Below are 23,868 nucleotides of genomic sequence, written 5' to 3' on the forward strand. Positions count from 1 at the left end.
TGGCTCCAACTAGTATACCCAGTCTTGGACTTACTTAAATTCTTTCTCTGACTTGCCTCGAAGATCTCTCACAAGCCACTGAGTGGTAAAAGCATCCTGAGGTGGCATGCCATATCGCATAATTGCATTAAGAAATGCTTTCCGCTGACGAGCATTAAAACCAAGTACCTAAGGGAAAAAAACCTCTGTGAGAGGAAGCAAGTCTCTCCTCACCAAAGACCAATGTCTGGCAATCTCAGGCCTTTCTCCCACTGTAGGATCATACGGTACTTACTTCAATATTCCCACCAACACGGGCCAACAGAGGAGGTAATGGCTTATCTTTATCATTCCGCAGGCCCTTGCGACTGGGCCTGCGGGGAGCTGTAAAGAGAAAGATGAGTGAGCGGCTCTGACAGGACAGCAACAATGCCAACAGCTGCACAACTGCACAAGATGGCCCCGCTCTCACCTTCTGACCGTTCGTCAAAGTCTTCATCACCTTCCTCTGAGGCCACTGAGTAATCGGACTGGTTGTCGGACTGGTCGTCCTGCCAATCTGGAGGGAGAGAGGGCAGATGAGCGGGGCCCACTGCTCTAGTGGAACGGCCCGTGGGTGGGGGGCGGGGCCGGCCACACACACCTCGGTCCTCCTGTGAGCCATCATTGTAGTTGACCTGTTTACGGATTCTTTTTCCTTTGCCCAGATTTCGGGCTAGATCTTCTTGCTGCTGCTCATAATGGTGCCGCAGCAATTTCTCCCAGTAGTCAGGATCCACACTTTCTTCCTGTTTTATGATTTCCCGTTCTACCTCCTCTTCCTCCTGGGACAGAGGGAGGGCCAGGACTCAGGGGTGCTGAAGTCAGCACCACCAGCTACCCCTGGTCCTCACAGTTCCCATCTGCTAGCTCCTTTGCACGGCTCGATTTGTAAACACTTGATGTGCCTGCTTGGACCTAAAAACTTGGAAGAAATTTAACAGACAAGACATGGCTCCTCGAAGGTTATGTGTAGCTTGGTTAGCCTGAGTAAAGGAAACTGTTACGACGAGACATAGTGGTCCGTTCCTCCTGGGCAAGGTCCAGAAACAGCAGAATAAAAAGGTTAGTGTCTTAGCAAGCAAAATGGAGGGGCTTCGCAAGCAAACACTGCAAGAGATCTTTCGGATAGAAAGTATTCTGGTCTTAATTAACCGCAGAAGAAAGTAGCAACTGTTTGAAAAACAAACAACAACAAAGTTACACAGATACACACATACACAGTATTTAAGTATCTCAATGGCTCTTTTTGGTTCTTTTAGCTTTTAGAGACAAGGTTTTTCTCTGTTGTCCTGGCTATCCTGGAACTTGCACTTTGGACCAGGCTGGCTAGGACTCATCAGGAACAAAGTGCCACCACAGCTCTGCAAGTCTTAGCCAAGTTACAGTTTTTTGCATTGACAATTCAGAAGTATTGACTAAATACAATTCCGCGGCTGGGCTGGGGACAGTTCATTTGGCAGATGCTTGCTTAGCATACACAAGGCCCTGGATCTGACCTTCAGCAATGCATGAAACCACGCAGTAGCATGTGCCTGCTACAATACTAGCCCTTGGGACATAGAGCCAATTCAAGATCAACTTTATGCCTGGCAGTGGTGGCACATGCCTTTAATACCAGCACTTGGGAGGCAGAGGCAGGATGACTTCTGAGCCTGAGGCCAGTCTGGTCTACAGAGTTCATTCCAGGACAGCCAGGGCAACACAGAGAAACCCTGTCTCAAAAAAAAATAAAAAGAAATGTTAAAAAAATGGGCTGGAGAGATGGCTCAGTGGTTAAGAGCTGGCTGCTTGCTCTTCCAGAGATCCTGTGTTCAAGTCCCAGCAACCACATGGTGGCTCACAGCCATCTGTAATGGAATCCAATGCCTTCTTCTGGTGTGTCTGAAGACAGCCACAGTATACTCATATAAATAGAATAAATAAATTAAAAAAAAAAAAAAAAAGAAAAAGATCAACTTTAACTACACAGTGAATTCAAGTCCATCTCAGAATACATGAGACCACGTGTGTGTCAAGGAAATAAAAATCCAAGCCTACCATGACAGAGTAAAACTGCTGTTCACAGAATGAACATAAACAACCGAGATGCCAGAGTGGCTCACAGAGTAAAGGCGCTCACTACAAGCCTTATACCCAAGTGGGAGCGAAACCAACTCTGCAGACTTATATCCTCCACTCAAATAAACACTAAAACACAAAACAGATTCTCAAGAAACAACCTAATTGCCTCCACAACTGAATTACAGAATAGGCTTATGATCCCTAACTAAAGAAAATAAAATCTAAAAATATGAAATAGAAATGTATTAACTGCCTTTGAAACTTTTAGTCTTTTAATTTTATGTTTGTTTTGTCTATATGTAAGTTTGTACACCACAATTACTCTTGGTGCCTGAGGAGACCAGAAGATGGCATCAGACTCCCTGGAACTCGAGCTACAGATGTTTATAACTCTGGAATCAGTCCTCAGAATGCTGAACCAAGTACCCCCCCACCGCCCCCCCCCCACACACACAAAGGTCTTAACAGGATATCAATAAAAAGGAGTCCAGACTATTGACCTTTGATGTATGGATACTCACTAGTAAGTTTGTACATCTGCCTAAACCCCCAAATCCCCCATATCTGAGACAATTAGTTGCAAGCACTTCAGGTAAGGTGTATGTAGCCTGCCTCTACTCCCCAAACCACTTATTCTATAACTCCATAACAGACAGACAGACAAATACAGACAGATACACGTATAACATGATGGTTCACACCTGTAATCTAAGCATTAGAAGGATGAAGCTGGAAGATCACCGTAAGTTCAAGGTCACCCTGGGTATAACTAAAACACACACACACACACACACACACACTGTCCCCAGAAAAGGATTAGGCAGGACAGAGTAGGTGTCTTTTCCCCTTTTGAGTTTTGAACCACACATTTCAGTACGGCTTGGATAACCAGTTTCTGGTGTTCAGACCTGCTGGGAAGAAGTTCCACTGCTGAAGCATGCACGTGAAGGAGCAATTAAGAAAGCAGTCTGCTCTCCTTCTTTTGCTCCATGAGCAGTTTCCTCAGTATGTTTGCCCATTAGCACTGGGACCTATTGACCATCCCTGGAGCTTCTGAAATGGTAAACCAACATCAGCTTTCTCACCCTCCCCAATAGGACCTGTTTTGTTTTTTTCTTTTTTTCGAGACAGGGTTTCTCTGTGTAGCCCTGGCTGTCCTCAAACTTAGAAATCCATCTGCCTCTGCCTCCCAAGTGCTAGGATTACCCACTGCCACAATGATGAGCTCAGCTTTTCTCTTTTGTAAATTGATCACCACACACCTATCATCTCAGCACCCAAGAAGCCGGGGGTGGGAGTGGGGGGTGAGGATGGGGACGACTGAGCCTGAGGCAAGCCTGGAACTCCCAGGAACTGAGTGTGACCTGGGCAATCCAGCTCTGGGCCCAATGGGACGCGCTCTAGCTTTGAGCCATTATAGAGGATGAGGAAAGAGAATCAAAAAAAAGTTAAAAGGCCAGCCTGGACATCAACTTACAGGGGCTGGGGACATGGCCCGGTTGGTAAAGTGCTTGCCTAGCGTGCACCAATTCTTGGATCCAATTCCTACCACCATATAAAGCAGGTGTGACGACGGCACTGCCTGGAACCCAGCACTTGGGAGGCAAAGGTGTCAGAAGTTCAAGGTCACCCTTGACTGTTTAAATTCAGGTCTAGCTTGGGCTACATAAGACCCTGTCCCAAAGCCGGGCAGTGGTGGCGCACGCCTTTAATCCCAGCACTTGGGTGGCAGAAGCAGGCAGATTTCTGAGTTTGAGGCCAGCCTGGTCTACAGAGTTCATTATAGGACAGCCAGGGATACACAGAGAAACCCTGTCTCGAAAAACCAAAAAGACCCTGTGCCAAAAAAATATTTTTTAGGTACACAGTACTATGCATAATGAATACACATGATTAAAAACTTTAAAAAGTTGGGCTGGAGAGATGGCTCAGTGGTTAGGAGCACTGACTACTCTTCCAGAGGTCCTGAGTTCAAATCCCAGCAACCACATGGTGGCTCACAACCATCTATAATGGGATCAGATGCCTTCTTCTGGTGTGTCTGAAGACAGCAACAGTGTACTTATATATAATAAATAAATAAATAATACTTAAAAAGTTGATTATAAAAGCAATTAAAAAACAACACAATTCTTTTAGCATGTATAAATACCTACTTGGCCCTAGGTCCCATCCCCAGCAACACCGCCTCCTGATGAAAAGGTCTAAAAGAAATAACTACCCAGGAGTGGTACTGGATGCCTTTAACCCCAACACTTAGAGGTAGAGGCTGGCAGATCTTTCTGATTTCCCAACCAGAGTGACATAGTAGGACGCTGTTTTCAATAAAATAAGATCAAGTGGAAATGATCAGGCAGCAATCAGGACAGGACGGATGCTTGCATAGTCACTAGCATGGATTTCTCTCCGGCATGGGCTGTGCCCAGCAACTACTCTCTGCAAGATGTAAAAAACAAAAAGATCTAAAAAAAAGAAGCAAGATCTAAAAAAACAAGTTTTTGGTTGAATGTACTACCAAATTATATAAAATCTCCCAGCCAGTCACACATAAGCTATGACTAGAAGCTACATCCCATAAACGCTGCTGAAAGAGCACAGTGGGAAGTGCCTTCTGGCGTGCAGAGCCCACATTCAGTCCCCAGCACCACAGGAACGGAACAAAGCAACTCCACACCTCCAGGTATGTGTCTGTCATTCCAGCACTCAGGAGGTAGAGGTGGGAGGATCTCAAGTTCAAGGTCATCCTTGACTATGTAGTGAGTTCCAGACCAGCCTGGGATATATGGGGCTGTCTCAAAAACACACATTGTGGTTCATGTGTGTAATCTTACACTTGGGAGACCAAGGTAGGAAGACCATGAGTTCAAGACTGGTCTGAGCTATACAGGACAATTCCTGCCTCAAAACAAAACAAAAAACATACTATAAAAAGGAGGAAGAAAAATCCAGATTAATTAGTGTTTGATTTAGGATCCTTCAAAGGGCTAACTTATCAGGCAGAACTGATCAAGCCTCACACAGTCACCTTAAATAAATAAATAAATAGATAGATAGACAGACAGACATTGCCACTGCAATCATGCTAATCAAGATCTGATGGAGGGATAAGGATCTGATTCAACTGGACACAATGCTAGCCTAGCATGCATGCAGCATCGGGCTCTATCTCAGGGAAGCCTGGCCTATCGGTACATGCTCTCATCACATCACAGTACTTGATAGATGGAGTCAGGTTACCCACAGCTACAAAGTAAGATCAAGACCATCCTGGAACATATGAGACCCTGTCTCAAAAATAAAATACAACACAAAGAAGATAATAATATATAAAAATTCTGCCAAGATGGCCAGGCATGGTAGCTGTGCCTGAAATGCCAGCACTTGGGAGGTGCAGGAGAATCAGGAATTCAAAATCAGCTTAAGCTACATACAGAATTCAAAGTCAGTTTAGGTTTCTGCTAAAATAACACCCAGGCCTGTAATCCTAGCAACTGATGCAGGAGGATTGAACAGTTAAGATCTATGCTAAATAAATAGAAAGACTTTGTTTAAAGAAGAAGAATAACCCAACCGTACTCGCTGAAGAATGCGAAAGCATCGTTGGGTCGGGAGGATGTGAAAGCTTGGGATGCCGGCCTAGGCCTGAGCCAAGGGGATTAAAGGACCAGCAAAGAAGCAATGCTTTGAAATTACTTGAGAGAAGAAATATAAACCTTCTCTTTTGGTAGATTTTGCTTCTGTTAAAAAAAAAAAAAAACAGGGCCGGGCGTGGTGGCGCACGCCTTTAATCCCAGCACTCGGGAGGCAGAGGCAGGCGGATTTCTGAGTTCGAGGCCAGCCTGGTCTACAAAGTGAGTTCCAGGACAGCCAGTGCTATACAGAGAAACCCTGTCTCGGAAAAAAAAAAAAAAAAAAAAAAAAAAACAAGGAGATATATAAAAGGGAAAGAAAATGAATCCTCTCACGTTTGAAAAAACAGCTAGTTATTTAATATATTGTTTCGTCTACTTTTTCTGAGGTAGCATTCAAAAACTGTTTACGGAGAACTAATAAGATTAATAAACATGAGACTATGGGAGAGTCTGTGACAGTTCTGTGGCTCTAACCATGTTGCCCCTGGCAAGTCAGGGCAAAGCTGAGAACATAAATTAAGCCTGTTTCTTTCTTTCCAAGGCAAGAAAATGTTTTCCTGTTGTTTCAAATATCACCTGGATCTTAATTCCACTGTTGAGAGGAATCACCAAGAACAGCATTGCCTTGGACCCATACTCACCCCCATCTCTTCTTCCCGTACCACATACTGAGCCACTTTAAATGAGCTCAAATATTCATTCATGCCCTGCAATTCTGTGTCTTCAGTCTCGTCCTGGTTTCGATCCAGCAGTCGCTCAATGGCCTTATCGTCATAATGGATAACACTGCTGTCTTCTCCCTCCTTGTTGTCTCCTCCTATGAAGAACCAGGGGCCCACAACCCAAGTCAGTTCAGCAGCAGCAGCAGTAGAAAACGCAGTTCCCTCAGGACCCTTGCTATCAAAGGTCCTTTCTTCCCGTCTGAGAAACCAAGCTCCACCCAAAATTGAAGCCCCTGAATAGCTCACCTCCATCCGTGGCTTCATCCTTGAATAGCTCCTCAGTGCCAAATTTGAGGATATCATCAAGCTCCTGTTTGGACATTGAGCCTGTTTTGGAGCCCAGACCAGGCCGTACCACTAAATGTGTCAACATCATCTTCTTCTTTGCCACCTGTGTGATGCGCTCCTCCACTGATGCTCGGGTCACAAACCGGTAGATCATCACCTTCTTATTTTGTCCAATACGGTGGGCTCTGCTAAAGGCCTGGAGTTGGTCAAGCAAAACCAGCAATGTTATGTTCTCCTGACTTGTCACTGATATCAAGACAACACTAGACAGAAGCAGAAGCTGGTCTTCACATACAATCTCTTTGCCAGCTCTCTCTCCAGAAACCAACTTCCAACCACATCACCTAAAACAGGACTGCACCCAATTCCAATTCCCAGGCTTCCAAGATAGAGACACTCAAAAAAGAAAAGTCTATTGTTTCACACGACAGAACCCGCTCCTGGAGGGTTCCTATGAGCTGCTAGGACCTCCCAAAGCTAATACTCTACTCACCTGGATGTCATTATGGGGGTTCCAGTCAGAGTCATATATAATAACTGTGTCAGCAGTGGCCAGATTGATCCCAAGGCCCCCAGCTCGAGTGGAAAGCAAGAAGCAGAACTGTTGAGCACCCGGTGCTAAGAAACAAAAAACACCATGAGTTCTCTCCTGAATTCCAATAAATAAGAAGAGAAGGAAGGTGAGACATTTCAGAAAAACACCAAGCAATTGTCAGCGGTGCCCTGATAGATACTGCATCAACATCCAAATTTATGAACAAAAGAACATTAGCATAGTCAAGTTTCTCCCTCAAAATATGTAAGAATTTCAATGGGAAAAAGTAACTTTACAGTAGAGAATTTCAGCAGACACTGTGACTACAACCAAGTGACCAATAATCACCAGAAAGGACAAATACCAACATCACATACAGTATCCCATCGGTGGCATTCTTAAACAAGCATCTTTTCAGAAAGAGACACTACTTGGAATAACTGGCTAGAAACTTGAAGTACCAATGCCACGCAGGGACAGGGGTGAAATGTCAGCTAAGCAGCTTTTTATCTAGCTGCAAGTGTGAATAGTGGAATCTACACTTGGAGCTATGGCTGGGACTGGATCCTCAAACAGGAAAGGAGAATAGGAGAAAATCTGGTGACATTCAGTTGACAGTGTGACCCCATGTTTATTCATTTCCTACTGTTGGAAACTCTACCACAGTTACATAACTTGCTATTTGGTTTTGGTTTGGTTTGGTTTTTGAGACATGATCTCATCTATTATCAGGTTGGTCTTGAACTCTTCAGATTGCCAGGATAACTCTGAACTTCCTGTCTCCCTTCCCTGATGCTGAGGTTACAGTTGTGTCACCACATTTACGCGGTGTTGGGAACCTCGTGCCATGTTAGGTAAGCACTCATCACCAGACAACGCCCTTTGACTTTGAGTGCACTTATGTGTCAGTGTGTCAGAGTATGCATGCCAGTGCATACATCAAGTCGGAGGACAGAGCCAGTCGGAGAAACTTGGCGACATAACCAAGCAGCAGGCAGCTTCTGTACTCAAACATCTCACTGGCCTTCTTATCCTGTGTGTATGCAAGCGTGTGTACGTACATGTAGAGTCAGAGAGGACTTCTTGCAGGAACTGGTTCTCTTTCACATATAGGACAGAAATCAGATAAACTGCGGGGTGGCAAGTACCTTCACCTGCTGGCCCCTCGCTGCCCCTCCACCTTTGGTTTCCAGACAGGGTCTCATGTACTCATGCAACCCAGATATTTTTGAATTATTTTTAAATATTTTTTATATCTTTATTTTTATTTTATGTGTATGGGTTTGTTTTTGGTTTTTGGTTTTTTTGTTTTTTTTCCGAGACAGAGTTTCTCTGTGTAGCCCTGGCTGTCCTGGAACTCACTCTGCAGACCAGGCTGGCCTTGAACTCAAGAAATCCGCCTGCCTCTGCCTCCCGAGTGCTGGGACTACAGGCGTGTGCCACCACACCCGGCTTGTGTGTAGTCTTGCCTGCAGTCTGTCTGTGCACAGTGTATGGGCACTGCCTGGGGAAGCCATGAAAGGCTGCTGGGCTCCCTGGAACTGGAGATTAAGTGGTTGTGAGCGGCCATGTAGGTGCTGGGAAATCAAACCTAAGTCCTCTGGAATTTAGTCAATGCTCTTCCCAGCCTCACTGAATTCTTGATTCTCCTACTTCACCACTCCTGTGCCCCCAGGCATGTAAGGTGGTATTAACAGAGGCAGGTTAACTCTGTGTTGTTCACAACTTTTAAGTCTAAACATATTTTAAGTAATGAGGATAATAGGATCACACAGAGAACTTATCTCAAAAAAATGAACAAAAATAAATAATTAATGAATATGAAAGATTGGGGGGAAGGTGTAGTTACATCTACTGAGACAGACAAGTCTACTACTTATTGGAGCTTCAACTAATCTGCTCCCTTGGGGATAGAGATAAAGAGTATCATTGCTGCTCTTACAGCGGATTCTAGGTTCAGTGCCCAGTGCCTGTATCAGGGAGCTAAGAAGTATTTCTAACTTTCTGGCCGCTCCAGGCACCTGTGGAAAGTACATGATATACATATAGACAAGCAGGCACATAAACATACTGAAACCAAAACTAAGCACATCTTCCTTTCAGCCTCAGGATATAACCCGGGTTAGAGAAAGTGCCCCTTTCAAGCAGAAAAGACCAAAGACTCCAAAGGAAGCTAAGAAAAATCTCTTAGAGCCTAGTCTGATTATTTGTTCACAAGTTTTCCTCCCTCGAGTCAAGCAACCAAGACCCTAGAGAGCAACAGACAAAGAGATGCACAAGAACAAGCTGGGGTTCTGGACACGGCTCAGCAGTTAAGAGCCCTGGCTGTTCTTCCAGGAGACTTGGGTTCATTCCTAGCACCCACGTGGTGGCTCACCCAGCGGTACCTCCAGTTCCAGTGGATCTGATGCCCTCTTCTGGCCTCTACGGGTACAACATGCATGTGACATACAGACACACATGCAGGCAAAACACCCAGACACAAAATAAAATAAAATCTTAAAAAACAAAACCAGTGGGGCTAGTGAGGCGGCTCCACAGCAAAAGGGGCCTAGGTGATCTCTGTTCAGTCCTCAGGACTCACGGTACAAGGAGAGAACCAACTCATGCACGTTTTCCCGGGACTCCCACATCTGTGCCATGGTGCGCATGTGTGCAGTTGCAAGCTTGCATGCAATGCACACTTTAAAAATAAATAAATAAAGTGATCACTCCAACAATAGAAGAAAATGATCGGGACTGGGGCGGGGCAAACGCACTGTCTAAAGGCAAGTCCATCTCTACGTGTTTGAGTCTAGATTGGTCTACAGAGTCCAGGTCACTTAAGGATACAACAGTGAGATTTTGTTTCTCTGACAGAGAACCTGGGTTCAATTTCCAGCACCCACATGGTAGCTCACAACCTCTGGCACTCCAGTCCCAGAGTACCTAGGCACACACATGAAATAATATTTTTTTGATTTAAGACAGAAGCAGCTGAGGCTGTCCTGAGCTTACTCGGTAGGCAACCAGGCTGGCCTTGAACTCACAGAGATCTGCATGCTTCTGCCTCCTGAGTACTGGGATTAGGGTATATATACCATGCCCAGCTTAATAATACTAACAAATTGACTGCCTGGAGAAAAGACACTTTTCTCTTACCATTGAAGCGATCAATGGCCTCCTGACGCATGTTCCCAGTGATTCCACCATCAATACGTTCATATTTATAACCTTCATGTTCTAAAAAATCCTCTAGCAAGTCCAACATCTTGGTCATCTGTAAGACGGAACAATTTAATCATAGAGCTGTCAGGTGATAACAGTCACCTTTTCTCAGTCACTAGGGTTGTCCTGCTGTGAAGCTCAGGTGGGACCCACACACCTGGGAGAAGATGAGCACACGATGCCCTCCCTCTTTCAGGTTCTTAAGCATCTTCTGCAGCAGCAACAACTTCCCAGATGCTCTGATTAGGGCACTGCCGTCATACATACCATTAGGCATCTTAGGAGCTTCCTGGTGACAGAAGCAAAGGAAGACATATTTAAGGGACACCCACAAGGAGGACTGACTCGGCAAGGCAGAAGACAAGGAGGTGCGCTTACCATTGCTGCCACAGGGAAGAGGTAAGGATGGTTGCAGCACTTCTTAAGATCCATCACCACATTCAGCAGAGAGACCTGGTTGCCACCACCTCGAGCATTCAGTGCTTCGAAATTCCGCGTGAGAATATACTTGTAGTACTTCCTACATGAACAAGACACAAGGACCGGTTGGACTGAGGCGTCTTTTGAATGACTAATGATGCAACCCAACAGCCTGAGATCATCTCTCCAACATTTCTCACTGTGGAGCTAAGCTAACGAGCAGCGGCCACACCATCCTCATGTTCGGCCACACCATCCTCATGTTCGACACAGGAAGGTAAAACTAAGAACTACAAGCTCCGCCTCCCAGGTATCAGGTTCCTTCAGGCCCTGCTTGCTTCTGTCACCAGATGCCCGGAAGCTCTGGAAGAAGCTGCTGGCAGCATGGCTGGTGTCTGTTACAAGGCTGAGTGTGTGTTTCTATCCCTTCACACTTACTTCTGCATAGGGCTCAACTCCACGCGCACAATCAGCTCTGTCTTGGATGGCATATTCTTGAAGACGTCAGCTTTGAGCCGCCGCAACATATGAGGCCCCAGCATGTCGTGGAGTTTTTTAATCTGGTCCTCTTTGGCAATGTCTGCAAACTCCTCCAAGAAGCCTTCTAAGTTGCTTCAGGAAAAAGAAAAAGGTTGTTAGAGAAAGGGAAACAAGGAAGAAAGGAAAGGAACACAGGAAATGGGCAACAAGAAGAACGAGTAGCACTGACAGGCACACTTACTGGAACCTCTCAGGGGTGAGGAAGTTGAGCAGGTGAAACAGTTCCTCTAGATTGTTCTGTAGCGGAGTTCCAGTTAGCAACAGCTTGTGCTGCAGCGAGTAACCATTCAAAACTCGGAAGAACTGGTGAAGAGAAATAAAAATCAGAAACGAGGGCACCAGAGTATTGCAGCAGAATGCCAAGCTGTTTCACTGTCCAGTGAACTAAGTCTCTCTTCCCATGGCTGGCATCCTTCTTAAAGGCCTGGCCAGAGAAGGGCTGCCATGGTGAGGAAGGAAATAAAGACCACTTTCCCTTCTTCTCTACTTAGGGTTCTTTCAAAGAGATGAATTTCCCCAAGGACTAGAAGTGGATGGAGGCCGTCTCCTCCCACGCCTCACCTTAGACTGGTTGTTCTTCAGCCGATGGGCTTCATCCACAATGAGGCAGGCCCAGTCAATAGAACCCAAGATGGCCATATCAATGGTGATCAACTCATAGGACGTCAGCAGGACATGGAATTTCACCGATGCTTCTTTCTGCACGTAACGACAAGCCCATCTCTCACTACTGCTCCACATCCACACAACACATCCCAAAGTTCTCTTTCTGCCTCACTCAGAGACCAGGTGAGGCAGCAAAGCAGCCAACAGCAGTGACTCGCTCAACAGTCTCCTCCTCCTCCCACACACTAAGATACCTTCATCCTCGAGGCCTTCTTGCCACCACGAATGGCATTGTCTTCAAAGGAGAACTCATTTTCCCGGATGATGGCACGGCTGTCCTTGTCACCCACATAGGTTACCACATACATATCAGGAGCCCACATCTCAAACTCTCTCTCCCAGTTGATGATGGTGGACAGAGGAGCGCTCACTAAGAAGGGGCCTTTGGAGTGACCCTGGGAGGAAGAAGGCAGGCAGAGTCAGGACTAAGAGCCCCATCCCTTAACCCCAGACTCCCATCTCCCCCACCCCTGTCCCGACCCACAGTGAAGCTGATGCCTGACACCTGGGCTTCTGCCTCTCTGCCTCCCATCATTTACAAAAGCCATTTATCCCTCTCTTAGGCCCACCGTGACAAAAACCAAACTCCTCCAAGACCAATTGTAATTCCCTCAAAACACATGCCAGCCACTGAGTCTACCAGGGCTCTAATCCTGTAAAATTTCCACTGTAGGATCTAGAAAGACGGCTCTAGCTGCTCTTGCAGAGGTCTTACATTCAGATCCCAGCACCCACGTGATGGCTTATAGTCTGCAATTCCAGTTTAAGGAGGTGACACCCTCTTGTGGCCTCCCAAGGTACTGCACACAGGCAGTGCACAGCCATACTTATGGGCAATATACGGACAAAAATAATTAGAAAAAAAGAAAAAGAAAAGGATTTGCACTGCAGACCTGTGTCTTCCTACCCCTCAGCAGTACATCCTCCTCCTCCCTTCCTCCAACTCCTTAAAGCACAAGAAAAGAATACAGTCCCAGAACACCCACACCAAGCACTAGCATCTCCTGGCATCTTTACCTCCTTATAGAGGGAGTAGAGGAAGACTGCTGTCTGCACAGTTTTCCCAAGGCCCATCTCATCAGCCAAGATGGTATCGGTTCCCTGAGCCCAGGAGAAGCGGAGCCAGTTTAAGCCTTCCATTTGGTAGGGATGCAGGGTTCCACCCGTGGCATCCAGGTACTCCGGCTGTCGCTCATACTTCACTGTGGGCTAAGGATGAAGAGAAGTCACAATCTGGTAAAGAAGACCTTCCCAGAGACGGCAGACAGTAGCTGCTTCCTCCTACACAAGTCCTCACTAGATATTTTTTTCCTAAGAGCTAAGAGAAACAAAACAAAACCAAATAAAAAAGCCCTTAGGGAAATAAGGCATTGTAGGACCCGCCTATAATCCTAGTACTTAGGCTGAGACAGAGGATTGAGTTCAAGGCCAGTCCTGGAATCAAAAGGACTCTCTTTGGATCTCTCTTTGGAGTGATAACAATAAAGAATTAAAGTGAGGTGGAGTGGCCACAGAATCCAGGCCCTAATGGACAGACAGAGAGATCGTCAGTTAAATCCAGAGGTCACAGAACAAAAAGGCACGAATGTGGGCACGAGATCTGCAGGGAAGAATGGGGCAGCTAAGGGAAGGGGACAGGTAAGTGGGGCACGGAGACAATAAGCAGAAGGTGCTGTCGACCTGTGTGACCCTCAATACATTTGGCAGAGGGAGTGATGGGAACCTCACTGCTCACTGTAGGATGCAGCCTAGGATCCATCAGCAGACAGGGCTATGTATCTAGGCCTCAGGTAGTAGACCTGACACAGAGCACCATTTACAACACCCAGCGTTTGTTTTCTGACCATCTCAGCTAGAGCTATCCACAGGCCATGACTTGGAGCTTCACCATGACTGCAGCATACTGCCCACACAACACACACACCCTTCCTCTTCCACCCACACTCACATCAACAGTTGGGGTCTCCGGAGGCCTTTCCAGTTTCCGTAGTTTCACCTTCTTAAGCTTCTTGCCGGGTCGTCCTTCCTCACCCCTCATTAACTCCCTAGGAAAGAAAACATACCACAGCTGCCTCTTGGTCCTTGTCCTTCCGAGAGAGCAAGAGCACATCTGCTCTTCCTTGCTCGCAGTCGCCTACCTGTGGTTCCAGTAGCTCTGCTTGAACAGGTCGTAGTCCTGTATCTCCACGTCCTCGCTCTCCCAGGACGCCTGGTCATAGGGCAAGTCTCGCCACTTGATTAAATAGTGAACGTGGCCCTTCTTGTCCACACTACAAGATCAAGAAAGAAAAACTCCTCAGAGTCAGAAAGCAACTTCCCTCACCTCTCTGGTCAGCCTTGCTCTTAAAAGCCGACAAAAGCATTCTAAGTGTGCCAGACTCCACATCTATTCAGAGCCTCAAAGATGCCTGTTTTTGAACCAATACTCTCTCTCTAATCTATACTCTCGCTGTGGGCCAAATTCAGAAGAAACGTCTCTTGAACATAAGTCGATGGCAACGTCCCTTTTCTTGAGCCCTTCAGTAAGGGCCCCTAACAGGTAAATGAGCCCAGGGAGCGGACGTGGTACCTGTGGTTGAGGATGCGGTGGATCATCATCCACTCCGGTTTTATTCCATAGCGGTAGAAGCGCTCTTCCATCTCTGCAAACTTAGGGTCCTTGTTCTTTCGCTTCCGGCTCTTCTCTTCATCTCCACCAAAGTCCCCAGAAGGCGGCTCGTCCATATCATTCTTCCGCTGGTAGTTTCTGAACATCACCTGACAGTGCAGCTCCAACTGGAGCAGGAAGAGAAAGGAGACCCTCCTGGAGCTGCAGCCAGCTTCCTGCCCTTACCTCTGCGGTGTCACCTCACACGTGCAGCCTGTCCCAGGCTTACCTGCAGTTCTGACACCCAGGAGCAGTGCCAGTAAGACATGCCTTGCCATTTCACAAAGAACTGCCTCTCTGGCCGCCCCTCCAAGGGCTTGGGAGATGGGGTATTAGGATCAGCATCTGGAGGCCGAGGCACTGGTGTGGGAGACGGTGGCTGGCCCCACTTCCAAATTAGGATCTTCTGCACTTTGCCCTTAAGAGCTGGACACTGTTAAAAAGACACCACTTAATCTCAATTCAGTACCACAGGGAGATGCATCAAACCCTGCAAGAATATGATTATCAGTGTCTCTGGGCAGTGGGGCAGAGCATGGTCGCACAAGCATGAGTGTGAACTCAAAGGTCAACTCTGAAGAGATGGCTGGTCTTCAGAGAAACCAGAGCTCATTCCTGGCATCTACACTGTGCTAAGAACCATTGTTCCAGGGGATCCAACGCCCTCTTCTGTCACTGCACATCACATACACACACACCTGCAGCCTACTGCCATGGGAGGAGAGACTGAAGGATCACTGGAGCTCTCTGGCCGCTAGCCAGCCCGAGCTCTAGGTTTAGTGAGCGTCTGTTCAGAGTGATAAGGTGGGTGTCAGAGTACAGCACTGAGGCCTGGATCCTGGGACATACATGTGCACATACAACACCCACACATGTGCTTGCTTTCTTCTCAGGATATGTCTTCCTAGAACAGCCCCAACTGGCCGGGAATTCAATATATAGACCAGACTGACCTTACACTCAGAACTGCTTTGCCCCTGCCCCTGCTGGAATTAAAGGGATGCAGCATCATGCCCAGAAAATAAAATAAAATCAACTACAGGGAACTGGGGTGGTGACCCAAGTTTTTGATGCCAGCGCTAGAAAGGCTGAGTTAGGTAGATCTCTCTTAATTGAAGACCAGCCTAGCTGTTTTATACAGAGAATTTCAGGCCAGCCAGGGATATAAAGTGGGATCCCATCAAAAAAAGTTCTTAAAACAACTAAAAAGAAATGAGCAGACAAGCCCACAACTTTAATCTTGTTAATGACTTATAAAAACTTCATTCAATCTGAGTGATGGGGGTGGTGCACACTTTAATCTCAGTGCTCTGGAGGTAGAGGCAGATGCAGGGGAATCTCTGTGAGTTCAAGGCCAACCTGGTCTACAGAGTTCCAGAAAACAAAATAAATAAAAACATCATCTCAAATAAAACCTAACCTCATAACCATCCCTAGGCAAAAACCACTAGGACTTCCTTCCCCTCTCTGGATATTATCAGAGAGCTTTAAAAAAAAAAAAAAAAAGTTAAGGATCTATAAGCTTTATTCTAAATAATAAACCGGAATAGCTGGGCACATAAAATCCCAAGAGGGAACCAAGCACTTCCTTCTCTTAAGCAACCTAATGCAGTAAGCAGGCCCTAGGGCAGTCCAGGCTCCCGAGAACTGAAAAAAGGAAGGAATCAGAAGAACTATTTATTCCTCTAAACTGGAACGATGCTTCAACCTGCTTAAGAGGAATGCCCTCTTCAATTCAGTTAGCTGTATGTTTACACAGGAGATGATGTCCCAGGACTAAGCAAGAAAGGAAACTCCTGTCTCAGCCTCGGCCTCACAATGTCCACAAGAGAGCAAACCCTTGTGCTGTTCTGACACTGCTCCTCCATCCCTCACCCTCAGAGAAAAAAGTCACTTACAGTACAGCGGGGACAGAGCCATTCGCCATTTGGGATCTCTGGAAGCGGGGGGTTCAGGCAGTGGATGTGGTAGGAAGAAGGGCAGGTGTCACAGCACAGGAGCTCCCCGCCGTCCTTGCAGACGCGACAGAATTCCATATGATGGTCATCCTCCTCTTCTGGGTCCCCCCCGACTTCTTCCAGAATCTCCTCACCCTCAGAATTGTCCTCCTTAGCTTCCCACTGGATTCCCTCCTTCTCCTGCAATAAGAAACCAGAGATTCAGATTATTCCCACCCCACCCCCACCCCATGCCAGAACCCACAGCCAGCATTCCTTTACACAGACATTTCCCAAAGCTCCCATTTTTATTTCCACCCAGACCCAAAGAAGCTCCTCACTACCCTCGCCCTCGGGGGACCCAGAGGCCACAGTCGCCAGGTACTCACACAGTGCGGGCAGCTCCACTTGCCCTCGGGGGCCTTCTCCATGTCTGGGTCCAGGCACACCATATGGTAGGCTCGGGGACAGGTGTCACACAGGATGATCTCGCCGCCTTGCTGGCACACCTCGCAATAGTCCTGGTGGTCTGTCTCATAACCATCCACAGCAGTCACCTCCTCCTCGCCTGGGCAAGGAAGAGGGAAAGCCCAATTATTAGAAAAAACCACCGCCCCCCAACCCGTATCTCCTAAGGGAGATTTTCCCCTGGCCATTGCCATCTTATCCCATTACGCATAAGTACAGAAAAGAAACACACCTTTCTTTTTCTTTTTAGCGGTCCGGAGCTTCTTGCGGCTCCGACTGCTGCGGCTGGTGGAACCGTCCGAAACAGAGTAGCTGTTGATACTGGCATCGTCGAAGTCAGACTCTACATCTAAATCGTCATCCTCACTCTGGAAAACACCCAGAAAACAACATTCAAAGTCCAGGCCAAGGAGAGAACTGCACAGAAGGAGCCTAGTTACCCCTGTCTGAAGCAGTAGGACCCTATGTGCCCCCTCCCCCACACAGCTCCCCCTTCTCCAGTGGCAAGAGCCAGGTCTCACCGAGGATCTCTTCCGCTTGGAGCCGAACCCTCCCAGCTTGATCTTCAGAGGAGCTACTTTCTTGGGTTTGGGCTTCTTGGCGTCAGGCACTCGCGGGCTGCCTTTCGGCTTCCTCCGAGCATTGGGACCTAAGATCAGGATACAGCCAAATGTAGACCACAAGGCAAATGATGGGAAATGAGCTGGCTCACCCTGGCTCTCTTCTAAACCCAAGGCTCGCTCCTGCCCGTTGCCCGACTTAGGGGCAATGCCTCATTCCTAGCTGTCAGACTTGTCAAGCCCACCCAGACCCTTCATTAAATCCCACTGCACCTTTGCCCTCCTTGGTCTTGGCCTTGCGGATCGGCACCTCCACAGGAGGAGGGGGAGGGGCGACTTCAGTAGCTGTCACCATGCTCTCCACCACAGCCACAGCCGCTGCCGCTGCAGCTGCCACTGATGCTCCCGAGCTGCCCTTGAAGGGGTTGTTGGTACTGAATTCCCTCCACTTTGCACCCAAGACCATCATCATCTTGGAGACAGCAATCTTGGGGTTTTTAGCAGCAATCAGCGGTCTGGAAGAGAAATGGACAAGAGTAAGGTCATATATAAAGAGAAAAGAGAAAAACGAACAAGAAGAAATTCTAGAAGGACTCCTCCCTTCCCACCCCACAGGCTCCTCCTGACTTACCTGACAAACTGGCTGAAGGCCTTGTAGTTGGTGAGGGTCCGGTAATCCTCCTCTGAGAACACATGGTCGATGTCTTCCATACCCCAGTCTTCTAAAAGCTGGGCTGATGATTTAGGTTCCTGCAGAGAAGGCAGATTCAGGGGTCTGCTTCATAGTGCTCACTGGCTAAGACAACCAACTGGGAAGTCAAACAGCAGCTTCCAAGAGCGAGGTACAGAGGAAATAATACAGAAGAAATAAGCACACCTACATGGAGATGCTGTTCTACAGGGCAGGGCGGTATCTGGGAGAAAGGGCAGAGAGAGGACCGACAGGGTCTTGACAGACAGAGATCTAGGCACCTTCGAGTCATCATCCTCGTCCTCCTCTTCCTCCTCCTCCTTCCGCTTGGATTTGCTCTTCTTCTCCTTCTTAGGTCCGAGCTTCTTTTTCTTCTTCTTGCCAGGAGTATAGTCGCTGCCCTCACTGTCTGAGCGCAGAGCCACCTCTTCCTCCTCCTCAACAAACTCTGGCCCCTCCCCAGAGCTGTCCCCCAGCTGCCGGCATAAGAGTAAACGCTGGAGCAGGGGGGGAGGGAGACAGACACACATGCTACACACATGCTCACCCAGGACAGTCCTGAGGCTTGCCCCAGAACCTGACCCCCAGCTCCAGGAGAAAAACTACCCGCAGCCTCACAACTCTCCTTGAGCGCCTCCTCCCCCTCTCTTCTCACTCCCCAGAACACTCAGTCACCCACTCACCTCCTTTTTTTGGCGCTTGCTCTTAGGGATTTTAGGGTCTCGAGGTTTCTTAGGCTTTTTCTTCTTCTTGAGCTTTGGAGTCTCTGCTTCGGATAGATCCTCGTCTGGGTCTTCCTCATTTTCTACACAGATTGGCAAACAGAGGCAGGCAGGGAAAAGAGCAACAGCACAGGTGAGGGCCGAATGCAGATGGTTCAGATCCTCTGTCCCCACCTCTCGCCCTAGAAGAGAACTGCTGTACTACACACAAGGGAGCTGAGAGCCAGCACAGAGACAAAGAGCTGTACATACCCAAAATCAGCTGCCCAGCCAGGCCCAGCCAGGCCAGGCCCCTGCCTCCCTTTCCTCACCACTCTAGGCACCTTCTGTGTCTACCAGTACCGCTGAATTGAGCTGCTTGGAACTTAGTAAGTGAAAGAGCTAACTTCATCCAGCTCTCCCGAAAGTGGCCACCAAACAGCTCCTAAGACAGGAAATAAGGAGAGCCTACCCAGAAGGCACTGAACACAGACTCATCCCTTACCATGCCACCCTAGAACAAACACCAGGCTCAGGGCCTAAAACACAACAAACACCCTTATTAAACCCCTTTGGGACTATCATTGCTCAGAACCACCAGAATCTCCCCAGTCCCACATTCAGTTGCCAGTTCAACTTCACACCCTCTCCCAGTTCCCTTCGGCATCTCTAGTCCTACTGTTTCTTTCCAGCTTTCTCCTGGGTCAGCCAGCTCTTCTCCCTAGGGGCCTGGAATCAGCCCAGCTGTCACCATCTCCCCTTCCCAACCCCCCTCCCATCTGGCTCCACCTCCTTCCCTGGCGAGAAGCACACACAAAGCCTGGTAACACTGGGGAATCCTGAGCAAGGGTAGGTAGAGAGGGGCACAGGGGGAGAAGACTGGGAGGCAGCTTTCTTTGTACCAGCCTTGTACACCAGCTCCCAGTTCCCTTCTCCCTCTTCCCAAGCCACCCCCGCTCAAGAAGGGGGGAGTAGGGAAGGGAGGAGAGAGAAGGGAGTGTCTCACCCACTGAAGAGAAGGAAAATGGCTCCTGACCGCAGAAGCCAGCCCAGGGCACCCAGTGCCAACATAGGACAGACAGGAAGTGGCAGGGGTGGGGGTGGAGCCAACAGAAGTACACAGAGCGGAGAGTACCCTCAAAAAAAACTTCTCAAATTATTACCTGGCCCTAGGTCAAAGCCAGTGATCTCTATACCTACTCTAGGATGACACCGTTTGTAAGAGGTCACCCTCATGTCCCAGACAAGAAAGCCAAGATAGCACCAGAGTAAACTATTGGAATGACTGCAGTACTCACTCACTTGTAGTTCTTTAAAGACATTAGAACTAAGATTTAACAAGGGCTCAATGGAGGTTACCAAACCATACAACCTTCATCCCTAAAAAGGAATCAGAAAGCTTTAGCTTAAGGAATCAAGTGTCAAAACTCAGCTTCCTCAGTCACCCAACAAGAATCCTACCCAATCTGCAGAAACCATGTCCAAGCCCCCCTAAAACAGTAGACTCCCTCCCTTTAATCCCGCACACTCAGTGCATAACCCCAGAAGTAGCCCTAAAATGATTCTGGAGCCAGTCAGATCCCAAGGTTGGACAAAGTGCCACAAGCCTCCCATCCACACCCATCCCAGGGTTAGGTCAGAGGCTTGGAGGCCCCTCTCACCTAAACACACCATTTTCTTAAGGGCTTCTGGCCCACAGCCCTTACAGCACCCACCAAAGCCTTCTTCCTCTGCCTGTGGAGCACAAGTGAGCCAGGGACAAGGCCACGAGGCCGTGGAAGCACAGTGGGCCCCTTTCCACCCACACACAGCCCTCCACTCCTCAGGCCCATCACGCTGCATGCCATAGAGGGAGATTTGGGAAAAGGGGCAGAATTGGGTGTGGCCAGAGGAAAAACTGGGTCATGCTACAGATCGGGGCAGAGTTCACACTGAGAGCCTGCAGTGCTCCCACTTGGGAGGGAAGCCCCAGACCTTCAAGCAAGGGGTTATGGCTAAGATGGGAAGCAACACTGGTCAGACAGCATCACCCAGCCTCTCGTAAAGACGAGGAAGGAAAAATAAGTCTTCCTGCTTACCCACCTCACCCTCGCAAAGGCAGAGCTCCACAGGCCTATACCTAAGTCCCTTATCTCAGCAGCCTAGGACTCAGCAGCAAGAATAATGGCTCTCTTAAATGACAAATTGGAAAATGATTTCTTCTGGATACCTCACCCTCCAGTTGGGGCTCAGGAAAAGGCAGAAGTGAGAGCCATGCCGTAAGGAACAAAACCAGGACGGCCAAGTTCCACAGGGTAATGACCAGGACAGCCGGGTGGACGCAGAGAAGATACCGACCTTGCAATGAATGTGGGGGAGTCAAGCCAATAGGTGCCTTAACTAAGGGGGTTCTAAATAAGGAGACAAGAGGAAGACATCCACTTCCAAGCATGACATCAGCCATCATTTGAGGGCAGGCACTCAGGCAAGCTGGTTATAATAATACGGGTTTGGCCAGTCCAGGGAGCAACCCCAAAACACAGTGCAAACCCTAACACACCCACACAAACACCTCACACCACCAATCCAGACCCCAAGCTACCTCAGAGTGGCAGAAGCCCCTAGTAAAGATCCAAGATTATGTCCACACCAAGGGCCAATTCCCTCCCTCTGCCCTTCACTAGGCTACTGCATGCTGCCTCTCCTAGCCCTCCATCCCTTCTCCACTCAAAAAAAATCCCAACAATCTGACTAACTAAAAGTTCTACAGATCTGATAAAGTGTGAGGTTCAAACTTTACACTCTTGAAACAGCACAGAGAACCGGTAATAGATCAGGACAGAAAGCAACCAACGCTCCCGCTTTCTTCTCCAGGGAACAACCGCGGGATCCCAGATGCCTGGCAGGGCTCCCATAACACAAATCCCCACCGCACCCCACCATGTCACCACCAGAGTCTGAACCACCTGCATTCCTCCAAGAACCTGCACGAGGTACAGCCTGCTAACCCAGAGAGCTCCCTCAACTGGGGACTGCGGAGCATTCCAGACAGCCTTGAGTGAAGCCAGCTTGCATCTGGGTCCGTGGTGCCCAAGAGGCACATGGCTTCCACCTCCCCCAGCACCCCCAGCACACAAGAGCTCCGCAGAAGAGAACCACTCCCTTCGGATGCCCTCCACCCTGGGCTCTGCAAAGGGACAAGCAGCGCGCGCACGCAGCCTCACTGGAGTCTCGAGGAAAGATCAAACACCTCCTTCCTGCCCTGGGCCCTCCGGGAAGATGTTACCTGGATGGGGTGGGGGCAGGCTGTTGTTCAGAAGTGCGTCCATATCCTCCTCCTCACTGCCCGCTGAGCAGGGGGACGGGGAGCCCAGGCCCGACGCCATCCCCTTCCGTTCCCCGGCCAGGGAATTGGCCCAGCTGCTCCTGCCTGCGGCCTGGGGCCCTCTGCACTGGCCCGAGTCACTGTGCGGGGGAGGGGGGGGAGAACAGTGAGTGACGCGCAGTCCCCCTCCCCCACCCGCTCTTCCCCCCCACCCCCTCCTGCCCTACCACCCTAGCCGAGCACCCGAACCACTCAGGCTGAACTTAGTTCCACACTCCTCGGGGACAGCCCGTGAGCCGGCTCCCCAGCAGGAGCCCCCAAGAAGAGGGAGCGACGCCCCCGAGGGCAGGCTGGTGCATGGAGGGGAAGGGAGAAGCTAGCCTGGCCTGAGCCTGGAGTGCCTGGGGAGTGGGGTTCGAGTGGGGAGGCACGGGGAGGGTCAGGGGAGGCGGCCGGTGCTCGGGGACACAAGGTCACTTGGGAGTGGGGGGGCGCTCCTCTGCGCCCGGGGAGGGGCCAGTCCCCAGACAGGGCAGCTCTCCAAAGGCTGTCCTCTGGGACAACTCAGGTTCTCTTCCGGAACGGCGGGGACCAGGGGGCGTGGAGGCTCGGGCGCTCCGGGGTCCCGAAGAGTCGGGACGCCGGAGGAAAGCGAGCACCCACCGGGAAGGGGGCCGGGCCACGTGTCCCGGGGGGCTAGCGAGCAAAGGGCGAGGGGCGGGCGGGCAGGCGCTCGCCCGGCATTGTGGGAGGCCGAACCCAGGAGGGGGTGGCGGGGAGCAGGACTCCCTCAGGGCAGGGCGCCGTCTGGAGGTAACCCGGCCGCCTCCGGGGAAGAAGGGTCGGCTCCCTGGAGAGGGGACGGTCCGCGGGCCCCGGGACGCCTGAAGAAGGGACAGGTGAAGGGATGACCCCCCGGGACGACGTCGGGCTGAGAGAGATGTCTCTCCCGTTGCCTCGCGCGCTCCTCACCCTAGAGCCGCCTCAGGTCGCGCTGGGTCTCGCCGGTGTCACTCCCGCTCCGGCTCCTCCTCGCCGCGGCCGAAGGGGGGAAAATGGCTCCGGCTCCGGCGTCGCCTCTTAAAGGGCCCGAAACACCGGCCGGGAAATCCCACCGCACAGGCCCCGCCCCCCACGGACAGCCCATAATAACCTCAACCAACTCCAACCCCCCCCTCCACTACCGCCACCCTCCTCTCTAGGTCTCCCGGGCAACCCCCGCCCCCTCGTCGCTCAGGCAACCATTGGCCACGCCCCCGTCGAGCGCGCGCGCGCGTCACCTGGGCAACCGCCCACCTCCTGGCCATCCCATAATACACACGGACACCCCACATACACACACCCCGCCCCCCACACTCTATGCATATATGTGCCCGGGGCTACAGACATATAGTGCAGATCTTTTACAAACTAAAACCTGCTCCCCCTCCCTTAGATATCCCATAATAACCACTCTTTGCCAACTTCT

At 49.5% G+C, this 23,868-nt stretch overlaps 1 protein-coding gene across 13 annotated transcripts in view; it reads right to left on the minus strand.

Annotated features, from left to right (window-relative positions):
- Chd4 (chromodomain helicase DNA binding protein 4) overlaps positions 1 to 23,536 on the minus strand; it is a 32,914-nt gene extending 9,378 nt beyond the window's left edge. For 2 of the 13 annotated variants that reach the window (XM_085839911.1, XM_085839910.1), the window contains exons 1-29: positions 23,373 to 23,536; positions 22,362 to 22,540; positions 19,079 to 19,200; positions 18,677 to 18,871; positions 18,336 to 18,454; positions 17,978 to 18,219; positions 17,666 to 17,793; positions 17,377 to 17,512; positions 17,066 to 17,205; positions 16,638 to 16,877; positions 14,969 to 15,172; positions 14,662 to 14,867; positions 14,231 to 14,362; positions 14,041 to 14,137; positions 13,110 to 13,301; positions 12,287 to 12,487; positions 11,988 to 12,125; positions 11,608 to 11,729; positions 11,325 to 11,498; positions 10,845 to 10,986; positions 10,624 to 10,755; positions 10,401 to 10,518; positions 7,218 to 7,342; positions 6,683 to 6,920; positions 6,356 to 6,531; positions 623 to 803; positions 452 to 538; positions 275 to 363; positions 35 to 168 (exon numbers count right to left, since the gene is read on the minus strand). In XM_085839911.1, the coding sequence (XP_085696037.1) occupies positions 35 to 168; positions 275 to 363; positions 452 to 538; positions 623 to 803; positions 6,356 to 6,531; positions 6,683 to 6,920; positions 7,218 to 7,342; positions 10,401 to 10,518; positions 10,624 to 10,755; positions 10,845 to 10,986; positions 11,325 to 11,498; positions 11,608 to 11,729; positions 11,988 to 12,125; positions 12,287 to 12,487; positions 13,110 to 13,301; positions 14,041 to 14,137; positions 14,231 to 14,362; positions 14,662 to 14,867; positions 14,969 to 15,172; positions 16,638 to 16,877; positions 17,066 to 17,205; positions 17,377 to 17,512; positions 17,666 to 17,793; positions 17,978 to 18,219; positions 18,336 to 18,454; positions 18,677 to 18,871; positions 19,079 to 19,200; positions 22,362 to 22,461 (4,310 nt within the window). In that variant the 5' untranslated portion in view covers positions 22,462 to 22,540; positions 23,373 to 23,536. Of the gene's footprint in view, positions 1 to 34; positions 169 to 274; positions 364 to 451; positions 804 to 6,355; positions 6,532 to 6,682; positions 6,921 to 7,217; positions 7,343 to 10,400; positions 10,519 to 10,623; positions 10,756 to 10,844; positions 10,987 to 11,324; positions 11,499 to 11,607; positions 11,730 to 11,987; positions 12,126 to 12,286; positions 12,488 to 13,109; positions 13,302 to 14,040; positions 14,138 to 14,230; positions 14,363 to 14,661; positions 14,868 to 14,968; positions 15,173 to 16,637; positions 16,878 to 17,065; positions 17,245 to 17,376; positions 17,513 to 17,665; positions 17,794 to 17,977; positions 18,220 to 18,335; positions 18,455 to 18,676; positions 18,893 to 19,078; positions 19,201 to 22,361; positions 22,541 to 23,372 lie in introns of all 13 variants that reach the window. The other 11 variants (XM_085839905.1, XM_085839904.1, XM_085839908.1 and 8 more) reach the window with 7 other exon arrangements.
- Between the last annotated feature and the right edge of the window lie 332 nt (positions 23,537 to 23,868).

The sequence above is a fragment of the Mus caroli genome, unplaced genomic scaffold, assembly GCF_978045245.1.
Source record: "Mus caroli unplaced genomic scaffold, Mus_caroli_1 scaffold_7, whole genome shotgun sequence".
In the NCBI taxonomy this organism is placed as follows: Eukaryota; Metazoa; Chordata; class Mammalia; order Rodentia; family Muridae; genus Mus; species Mus caroli.